This window comes from Cynocephalus volans, chromosome 10, assembly GCF_027409185.1.
Source record: "Cynocephalus volans isolate mCynVol1 chromosome 10, mCynVol1.pri, whole genome shotgun sequence".
Lineage (NCBI taxonomy): Eukaryota > Metazoa > Chordata > Mammalia > Dermoptera > Cynocephalidae > Cynocephalus > Cynocephalus volans.
In genome coordinates, this window is record NC_084469.1 from 103,054,328 (window position 1) to 103,065,325 (window position 10,998).

The following is a 10,998-nucleotide window of genomic DNA, read 5'->3' on the forward strand; positions in this document are numbered from 1 at the left end:
CAAAACGGGAACCAGGGGAGGGTTCTGAGCAGGAGGAGCCATGATCTGACTTAGAAGTTGACTGGCGCCCTCTGGCAGCTATGAGGAGAACAGACTCGGGGGTGGGGGCCAGCGAAGGCAGGATCAGGGGATAGGGTGGAGGCCATTACCCTGGCCCAAGTGAGCAATGAACATGTTGCCCGCTCCCATCCCAGCACTTCAGGGACATCCCTTGCATCTCCAGTCCCCAGCCAAGAACCACATAACACAGCAGCTAGATTCATCTTTTTAATGACATCTGAAACACAGAGGAATGGGCCAGCCGGGCCCTCTGGGCTCGGCAGCTATGAAGGATGAAGGGCTCCTGACATCCCCTAAGGCAGGTCACTGCAAGAAGGCACTCATGAGGGGGCTTCAAGCCCCTCTTCTATTTCTTCATATAAAACCGGGGGGAGGGGAGAAGCCCCAAGAGTGAGGGAGGCAGGGAGACCACCTCTCCCAGCCAATGGATAGAGGAAGAGGCGACGAGGGGGCTGGGGGCCAGGAGCAAGAAACTGCTAAGTCAGGGGCCTGCCCCTCACACACCCCAGCTTCCCTCCCTTTCTAAAATCTGCAGCCAGGGCCTGGGCAGAGGGAGGCCCCGCGTTCAAGCCCCCACTTCTCCCTTCTAGGTGGTACGAAGTTGATAATCTGCAGAGAAACAGCCAGCGGGGATCATCTCAGAGGCGGGGGAAAAGGGAGGAGGGACAGCTCCCCTAAATCCATCCCCTGCCCCAGCGCTCAGGATCGCCCTGGGGAGTATTTAACAAGGCTAAGGGTGAGGTTAAACACAGACACTGTAACCATAGCAACAAACAGGTTACCAGGCAGTAGGTAGGGGTGCTACATGTTCAGCCCCTTATCCAAACTGAATGACCACTCTAGAGCCGGCAACGTGCCCCACTTTATTTTGGCAGCTGGCCAGTATGGGGAACTGAACCCTTGACCTTGGTGTTACAAGGCTGCGCTCTAACCAAGTGAGCGAACCAGTCAGCTGATCCCCCATTTTAAAGATGTGTTTAAACTGAGCCCAGGGTAGCAGGACAGAAGGGGCAGGCCTGGAGCCAGGCCTGTTGAGTTTTCTGAGCCAGATGTGATCAGAACCCTGAGTCCCCACCTCCTCCACCTGCCCGTCCCCATTGTCCAAGGGAGCCGGACTTCCTTACCGCCACTCTGGGTGATGTAGCGCACCCAGGGTAGGGCCTGGTAACCGCTTTTCTCGATGATCTTCATGTACCGGACCTGGACCAGAATGAAAAGGGGTGGCCCAGGCTTGTAGGAATGTGGTGGCAGGAGGAAAGAGGTGGCTTGGGCCAAGGGCTTTTATGTACAGCTTGGGGGAAGAAGATGGCACAGGCTGGGAAGTAATGAGGTGACATGCGTGGGGGTGTAGGGGGCAGGCGGTCCAGGACAATAGTAAAGAGGTGGCACAGTGTAAGGGAAGAGACATGACACGGTTTGGGGGGGACAAGGTGACACAGGTCCAAGTGAGAGGTGGAAGGAGGGGGACCCAGGCTGAGAGCAGAAGAGGCACTGGGAGAGGACAAGGAAGACTTTGGAGGGGTGGTGACACAGGCCGGCACTGAGGTGACTTGAGCCAAGGAACAGGAGAGCAGGGGACCCTCTGAGGTCAAGGACAGGAGCCTCCCTGCCCACTCCTCACCTGGATCCCGGAGACAGTGAAGTAGGGGATCTCGAACTTGACCCCGATGGGGGGCCGTCCCTCCACCTCCTCCTTCTCCACACTGGGGAGGCCGAAGTGGGCTCGCATCAGGTACTCCTTGCCCCCCTGCGAACACATGGGGCATCAGACACAGCGGGGGCCCCCACCCACACCAGCCCTCCCTCTCAACAGCCCCTGAGCAAGCTCTCCTCTCAGCCCATTACACAGACGAGAAAGTAAAGGTTCCTGGCTAAGACTCGGCGGTAGCTTCTTACTGCAAACCCCCTCAGGGGCTTCTAATTACCATCTCCTGTTTCTCAGGCCCCAATGACCACCCATCACCCCCCTGATGACAGGGACAGACCAAAACTTCCAGCAGCCCAAGGACATGGGTGACACGATCCTGCCTATTTCACATATCAGCAAACTGGGCCTCCATGAGGGGAAATGGGTTTCCCAAGCCCACCCAGGTCAGAAAGGCAAGGGTGAGGAATTTGAACCCAGGGCTGACTTCCTCAAGACTTTGGGGGCTGGGGTATTTAAACCCATTTCCCATCATGGAGCCTCAGTTTACCTATCTGTGCAATAGACTGGCCCAGATTCCTTCTTTATCCCTCCCAAAGGGTAACCATGTGCCTGCATATGAGAGTCTCTGGTTTATTCCCTGCCTGGATCCCATGAACCTGGGCATGCCTCTGCATCGTTCCAGTCCCCCCCACCCAGGTCCCCCACCTGTCCCCAGTGCTCACCGGGAAGGATTTAATACTCCAAATAACGACATTCTTCTCTGGCACGTACTTGGCACTGCCCACACTGGTCTTGAAGCGCGGGGAGTCAGCATCACTGGGTACGGGCACGGATATCTCCACACTGTTGGCCACTGACTGCTTCTTAAATTGCCCCTTGGCCTGTCAGGGGAGAGAGCATGGGGTGTGAAGAATTTACTTGCACATTCTGCAAATATTCACCAAGTCCTTTCCATGTGCCATCTCATCCAGGGACTCCATAATAACCTTGAGGTGGGGACCATGATCCTGCCCATTTTACAGATGAGGCAACTAAGGCACAGAGAAGTTAAGGCATTTGCCTGAGGACACACAGCCAATAAGTGGCAGAGCTGGGGTCCATAGCCATGAGAGACTCCAGAAGCCCTGTTCTTGGTGCCTTCCATTTGGATGGTGCCACGTACCTTTGCCTGGTTCAAAAATGACACCCTTCAGCCCATCACAGAGGAGTTTGTGTTTGCCAGCTGGCATTTACTAAGTCTTGCCATGTGTCAGGCCTGTGCCAAGCACTTAGCCCTCTTACTAACTCTCTATAATGTAGGATCCATTCCTAAGGTCCATTTTACAGATGAGCAAACTGAAGCACAGAGAGAAACAGCACTTTGCCCAGTTGCACAGTTGGTACCTGGCACAGCAGGGATTCACACTGAGCCTGCATTCTCAACCATCACAGGTCCTCCTTACAAATAGATGAATAAGCTAACAACATTATCTATATATCTGGTATATATCTATATATCTACATATCTATATATCTATATATCTAGCGGCATGACAAGGAACAAGCTTTTCTTTTCCAATAACAGTTTGATTTTTTTTTTTTTTTTTTTTTTTCGTGACCGGCACTCAGCCAGTGAGTGCACCGGTCATTCCTATATAGGATCCGAACCCGCGGCGGGAGCATTGCCGCGCTCCCAGCGTAGCACTCTACCGAGTGCGCCACGGGCTCGGCCCCCATGGAACAAGCTTTTAACACAGGAGTGCTAAGTGTTCCATATGTGGTGGCTAGTGTTATGATTATTGTTATTATTTATTAATTTGGGGAGGGATGTTTGGGGGGTGGATCAGGGCAGAGGACCTGGAGGCAAACTTGGGGTGGAGGGGCACTCTTTCTGGAAGTTTCCAGACCCTTTAATGACCCCTTCCCCTTTCATTTTCTGCAGAGATGGGAACACTGAGGAGCATTGAAGACCTAGTGACCCAGCTCCCCTGAGACCCTGAGACCAGGGAACAAAGGCAACTCTATGAACACAGATGTTTTTTGTATATGTGGTTGGCCGGTATGAGGATCTGAACCCTTAACCTTGGTGTTACAAGGTGTTACTCTAGGCAACTGAACTAACCAGTCAGTCCCTATAAACACAGATTCTTGAGTCATGGGGATCAAAGCTCAACATAGGGCTCCTTCTATCTTAACCCTCTGGGCCTCAGTTTCCCCCTCTGTAAAAGGGGGCTGACTACAAACTCCAGGAGACATACACAGGGCTATTCGTGGCAACATGACCTGGAGCAGCCAAGAACTGAAAACAATCCATACAAGAGAACAGACAGATGTGGGTAGCTGGCTATTAGTTCAGTTGGTTAGAGTATAGCCTTTTCACCCCAAGATCGCGGGTTCAGATCCCTGTACCAGCCAGCAGCCAAAACAAAAGAATGGACAGATGTGGAAGATTCCCACCATGGAATGTTCTACAGCTGTAAAAATGGATGCTGAGTTATACCCCCTGGGATTCATCTCAGAAGCAATGTTACATGAACAAAGCAAGTCATATGAAAAGTCATAAAGCTTGAGTCCGTTCATACGAAGGTCAGAAGGTCGGAAACAGACAGAACACAATCATAAAAGAAAAGCAAAGAAATAATTCACATAAAATTCAAGACTGTGATTACCTCTGGGCAGGGGGAATAAAAGTTGAGGAAAAGATAGCAGGGAATTCAAAGGCTCTGGTCAAGCATGTTCAAATAAGCTGGGTGGTTTATCATTATTCTTTAAACCATATAAATATACCTTATGTATATATTTATTTGACATAAAATAAATAAATAAAATATCATGTCAGATTGATAAGTAATAGAGGAAAAATAGAACAAAGAAAGGTGGGGAATTCTGGGGGGTTGCAATTATAATATGAGGGTCAAGGAAGATCTCTAAGGAGGTGACATTTAGGCTAAGAACAGGGCTGACAGATTAGCCCACTTGGATTAGAGCATGGTGCTGGTAATACCAAGGTCATAGGTTTGGACCCCTTAAAAAAAGCAAAGAACAAAGGAGATAAGGAAGGAACCATGTGGATAACTGGGTGGGTGGTGACATGGTGATCCAAGGAGCTGGAACAGCCAGTGCAAAGGCCCTGAGGCAGGACCTTGCTTGGTGTGCTCCAGAAACAGGCCAGCATAGTTGGAAAGGAGTGAGTGAACGGGACAGCAGGAGGAAGTGGAGGCAGAGAGGTCACAGGGAAGACTGTGCAGGGTCTTGCGGGCCTCGGGCCATACTCTGGTTTTTACCCTAGGTGAGATGGGAGCCATGGAGGGTTCTAGGCAGAGGGTCATGACCTGACCCAGGTTTCACAGGTGCCCTCTGGGGAACAGACTGTGGGGGACGAGGGTGGGAGCCAGGGGACCAGGAAGGTGATTGTTCTAGTCCAGGTGAACACTGGACCGGAGCAGAGGCAGTGGCAAGGTGAGAGGTGGGCGGATGAGGGATCTATTTTCAGAGGTCAGAGGTGATGGGGTAGGAAGAGACAGATCATGTGTTGTTAAGTGTTCCTCCAGGGCCCACCTTGACCATGATCTCCACACGGCTATGGGAAAACTTCTCAATGACAGACTCAATCCAGATCAGCGGCTTGACCTACACACAGAGGAAGAGAGAAATTCTCAGAAACTCTAGGGTCAACCCTCATCCCTTCCCCCACCCCAAGGGGGCTTGATCTTTCCTCACCTGTGTGCTGAGGCGGTAGGACATGAGCTCAAAGTCGCCATCTGGAGGGATGAAGGAGATGGTGCGGTCGTTGTCAAAGCGTGAGAGACGGACACACTGGTGGAATTTGACGTCCTCCAGCTCCACCGACTTGTTCTTGCTGCCTGAAACTCGGAGTTGAGCGTGCAGAGTGACCCTAGGGGGCCAGGGAAGGGTCCCTATCCCCACGTTTTCCCCAGCCACCAATCCCATCACCCCTCTTTTACAGATGAGAAAACTGAGGCCCAAAGCAGATGAGTAACTGGTGCAGCCGAGTTGGGATCTGAACTCAGGATCTGAACCCAGGGAGTCTGGCTTTTGCCATCAGACTTTTAAAGACGGTGCTATTCTGTCTCCTCCTCCCACTAGAATGTCAGCTCTATGAGGGCAGGGATTTGTCTTTTTCTTCACACAGCAGGCACTCGATAATGAGCCAGGGCTGCCTAGTTAGAGCGTGATGTTTTGCGGTGTTGATAACATCAAAGTCAAGGAGATTCCCCCAAAAAAGAAAAAAAAAAAAAAAAAAAAAAAAACCCAGCGGCTACCGGTGCAGTACTGCACCTGACCAGCAGAGGGCGGACGAGCGCTGATTTCAGAACAGGCAGCAAGTCTCTCAAGTCTCTGGTCCCCAGATGGAGCGGGGACTGGAGGGGACGGGGCTCAGACGCTTACGGCCAGTGAGCTCGAAGAGCACGCGGTCATTGAGGCCGAGCCGCAGCTCTGGCATTCCCGACAGAAACACCTTGAGCTTGATGGTGCCCACGATCTCGCTCAGCAGGACGCTGCCATTGACATTGACCTGAGGATGTACACACGGGGGGTGGGGGGTCAACAGGCATAGGGTCCCATCTCCAGCCCCCCAGGCTGTGGCGGGGGTGGTGTGGAAGTGTGTAGGCTCACCAGCAAGTTGACAGATTCTATGACATCAATAAAGACCTCGTTCTTCTTGTACTTGATGCCCTCGGAGCGCCAAGACACAGCGTTCGTGACGGTGGGCGGCACCCGCGACTTGCCGGTCTCCAGCTTGTTACCTTGCTGTGTGATGTACCTGGCAGGAGGGCAGCGGGGACGAGCAGCTGGACCCAGGGACACCTCCCTGGCCCTCCCCAAATTCCTCCCACTCGTGGCCCGGCCTGTGGCTACCCCTGTGGCCCACTCACTCCTGCAGGATCTTGCTGTCCGTGGTCTGTGGGAAGCCGAAATCCATGAGCTCGTCCAGCAGCTCGTAGACAATGACAAAGTTGTCACGGATGCTCTCCTCCTCCAGCTCCTTGAAGTACTCGCAGAATACCTGGGCCGGGGGGGAGACAGACAGTCACCCCCATAGGTGTGTGATTGGTTTGGCTATGGCCATGGGCCAGCCAGTCAACAAGCAATTATTGAGCACCTGGTGAGAAAGCAGACAGAGTCCCTGCCCTCATGGAACAGTCTAATGGGGGAAATGGACAGGAAAAGAGATGAATATAATCCAACACGTTGTGTGCAATATCTAAGGAAACATAAGCAGCCTAGAGGCAGAAAGGTCTGGGAAGACTTCTGGAAGGATAAATGAAAAGGGCTCGTAATCATTTGGGGGGAGGGGGCATGGATCCCTGATGTTTATAGACCCACCACGCACTAAGTTTTGTAAATGCATAAAATACGCACTGGTTAGAACGTGGTGTTGATAACACCAAGGTCAAGGGTTTGGATCTCTGTACTGGCCAACCATCAAAAATAAAAAGTAAAATGTATAGGATGGCAAAGGAACACCATTACGCAGGAGCATGCAAGTTCATGGATGCTCTGAATTCTGTCCACAGGTGCTTGGGAGTCTGGGGGTCCCAGGTTAAGAACTCTTGGAATGAATAGGTATAACCTCAGCAGAGAAACTTTTAATTCTGCAAGTACATTATTGCATTCCCTTGATTAATGTCAGTGAGCCAAGAGGGTCAGTGTTGTGCCTGTCCCATCTATAGCTGTGTCCCCTCCTTGCCTGGCAAACAGGAGGCAAAGCAATAAATATTGCTTGTTGGTTGAAAAGTACTTACTAAGCACCTTCTCAGTCATTGAGAATGGCATATAAGACGTGCTCAATAAATTGTCATATGATTATTGTAACATTTGTAATAATACTAAGGATAATAGTAAACCTTTGTTGAGCAATTACTGTATACTGAGCACAGTTCTAGGCCCTTTATGGCTATTAATTTGATTAGTTTGTACAACAACCCTGGGACAGGACTTGTTATAAACCCTAGCTCAGAGGCACAGAGAAAAGTGACTTGCTGAAGGTTACACAGCCGGGAAGTGGGGTAGCTGGGATTGGATCCCACGCTCTCTGGTGGGGATCTGAGCCATACACTCTCTCAGAGGCTTCCTTGATCCCTGCGCTATAGGGAGAGATGATCTCATAAGCAGCTAATAAGGCACAGAGTGATGGGCTTTGATGGGGGAAGCTCGGGAGGCTGTTAACCCAGAGAAGGCCCCAGCAAGGTCAGGGAAGGCTTCCTAGGAGATATGGGTCCTGAAAAAGGTGGGCAAGACAGGTGGAAAGGGTTGGCTGTTAGCTCAGTTGGTTGGAACGCGGTGCTACAACACCAAAGTCAAGGGTTCGGATCCCCATACCGACCAGCCACCCAAAAAAAAAAAAAAAAAAAGACATGGACAGGCAGACCAGCCAGCCCTTGGGAGACCAGTACCTACCTCCACCGTCTTGTAGAGGAAGGAGTACACCAGGGAGGCGTTGGCATTCTTCAGCGTGGTGGCCACCACTGTAGACAGTGAGGTTAAGGAGAAGGTGCCATTGGGGGGGCGGCTCAAATAGATCACACCCTGAAACCCCACCCTGTCCCTCAGCACCACCCCCACCTCTACCCCACTCCAGCCTGAGCCAGCATGGATGTGCTGTGCGCCTCCTGTCCTCAGCCCACCCTCCCTGGACCTGGGCTGCCACCACCCCTGGCCTCCTCCAGGAACCCCGCGTGGGCTGGATACAGTACAGGTTGCTGTGTTTGATCCACAGGAAGTGGACCCGGCCATGGCTCAGTAGCGGGGCCAAGGCGCCCTCCTCCTCCCGCTGCATAAGCAGAGGCATGAAGTGCTCGATCTCGCTCATCGCCACATCGCCTTTATAGTTACGGCTGATCAGGGGCTACGGGTGGGCAGAGAGGACTGTGTCACCACCAATATCCAGAAACCCACCCCACTGGGGCATCGGAGTGGCACGAGAGTGTGCAGTTCTGACCCTTCCTCCTTGCTGAGGGGCCTGGGCAAGGATCTGCTTCTCGGTGCCTCAGTTTCTTCCTCTGTAAAGTGGGTGCATGATGACAGCCAGTGTGTCTAGAACTCTCACTGAACCCCAGGCCGTGTTCTACCACAACCCTGTGAGGCAGGTGTGGTCATCATCTCCAGATTTCAGATGGAGAAGTTGAGGTTATAAATACCCACGTTCATAGTAAGTGGGGAAACTGGGAATTGAACCAGGCACCCTGGTTCCAGAATTCTTGTTCTTGCCCAGAGCTTCATAAGCAGCAAACCGGTGAGACTGGGATTATTTTTAAAGAAAAGAAAAAAATTCTACTCATATTTCTCATAGATCTGCCTGGCAGGCAGTAAGCTGTCAATAATAATAGCTCCTGCTTCCTAAGTTTGTTTAGTCCAGTGTTCAGCACAGGAAGGGCACACGGCAGGTCCCCAAATATCTTCACTCTCATTATTATGATTAGCAGAAATATTATTTTCATCTCCACTGTTATTATTGCTATTAAATGACAGGACAGATGAAAGGGACTTAGGGAAGGGTCAAGGCAGTTCCAAAGAGGAAGTAGGGCCTCCTGCACCTGCTGCAGATATTAACACTGTGGATGCTGACAGTGACGGAAATAATTTCGATGTATTGAACGCCTAATACCTGCAGCAGGGCTGCTGTGCTAAGTGATTTGCACGCATCGAGTTGTATTAATTCTCATGGAGTGCGGACCTCTGTTACTCCCATTTTAACATACAGGGAAACTGAGGCTCAGAGAGACGAAGCCCTTTGCCCCAAGCACAGGGCTGGTAAATGGTGGAAGTGGGATTCGACCCGGGATTCCCAGGGATTGGGGTGGGAGGAGGTTGCGGTGGGAGAGGATGTTCCCACGCCCCTTTCTGGGGGCCCCCTGGCCTGAGCGGAGGGGCTGCCCCTGGATCCCAGGAAGCGGCGGCCTCACCTATCCGTCCCCCAACCTCTCGTGCCCAGACTCACCTTGCCCTTGACGTCGAGAATAAAGACGGCCGAGGCCGACATGGTGGCGGCCGACGGACCTTGGAGGTGCAGAGGGAGCGCCGAGAGGCAACGGCTGCGCCGCTTCCTTCTTCCTGCGGAAGCGCCCGCGCCCAGGTGAGCGCCCAGGTGTGCGCCTCTTAAAGGGGAGGCCGCCAGGTGAGCTGCGCGGTCGGCCGACGCGAAGACGACTGCGGGGGCTGCGAGGGGCGCGACTTTGGATGGGACGGCTGCCGGCCTCACTCTCCTTTGGCACCCAAGAGAGCACAGACCAAATTCGTTTATCCATCCATCCATCCACCCATCCGCCCATCCATCCATCCATCCATCCATCCACCCACCCACCCACCCACCCATCCACCCATCCACCCATCCACCCACCCATCCATCCACCCACGCATCCATCCACCCACCCATCCACCCATCCACCCACCCATCCATCCATCCACCCACCCACCCACCCACCCATCCATCCATCCATCCATCCACCCATCCATCCATTTATCCATCCATTCATTTATCCATCCATCCGTCCATCCATCCATCCATTAATTTATCCATCCATCCACCCACCCACCCATCCATCCATACATACATACATTCATTTATCCATCCATCCATCCACCCATCCATCCACCCATCCATCCACCCATCCATCCATCCATCCATCTATCCCTCCACCCATCCGTCCATCTTTCCATCCACCCACCCACCCATCCATACATACATACATACATTTATTTACCCATCCATTCATTTATCCATCCATCATCCATCCATCCATCCATCCACCCATCCATCCATCCACCCATCCATCCATCCATCCACCCATCCATCCATCCATCTATCCCTCCACCCATCCGTTCATCCTTCCATCCACCCACCCACCCATCCATCCATACATACATACATTCATTTACCCATCCATTCATTTATCCATCCATCCATCCGTCCATCCATCCATCCATCCATTGATTCGTTCATTCATCTTGTTTCTCCTTTGTCTCTCCCACACACATGTCAGCCCCAATAGGGCAGGAAATTTGTCCTGTTCCTGTCTGGGTCCTCAGCGCCCATCACTGGGTGCTCAATAATGTTGGTCAAGTTTCTTTATACATAGAATAAACATTACTGATTCATTTATTCTTTCAGGGCTGGCCGGCTAGCCAGTTGGTTAGAGCAAGTGTTATAACACCAAGGTCAGAGTTTCAGATCCCATTGCTGGGCAGCCGCCCCAAATAATAACTTATTCTTTCACTCAAATATTATTTCACTCAGTGACTGTGGATAGCACTCTGAGCAGGACAAATATAGCTGCTTTTTTTTTTTT

General features: G+C 51.9%; 1 protein-coding gene across 3 annotated transcripts; it reads right to left on the reverse strand.

The window, feature by feature from the left end:
• Positions 1-254: 254 nt before the first annotated feature.
• Positions 255-9,702, reverse strand: AP1M2 (adaptor related protein complex 1 subunit mu 2). Of its 3 annotated transcripts, none has more exons than XM_063112001.1 (12): positions 9,651-9,702; positions 8,402-8,558; positions 8,111-8,178; positions 6,586-6,716; positions 6,326-6,473; positions 6,098-6,224; positions 5,408-5,550; positions 5,246-5,317; positions 2,431-2,589; positions 1,682-1,807; positions 1,185-1,260; positions 255-669 (listed from the first exon to the last, which is right to left on the reverse strand). In XM_063112001.1, the coding sequence occupies exons 1-12, from the start codon at positions 9,690-9,692 to the stop codon at positions 647-649; spliced, it is 1,272 nt and encodes a 423-aa protein (XP_062968071.1). In that variant the 5' UTR covers positions 9,693-9,702; the 3' UTR covers positions 255-646. The 3 variants fall into 3 exon arrangements, with proteins under 3 accessions (XP_062968071.1, XP_062968070.1, XP_062968069.1); XM_063112000.1 differs by having other exon boundaries at positions 5,408-5,556; XM_063111999.1 differs by having other exon boundaries at positions 6,263-6,473.
• Between the last annotated feature and the right edge of the window lie 1,296 nt (positions 9,703-10,998).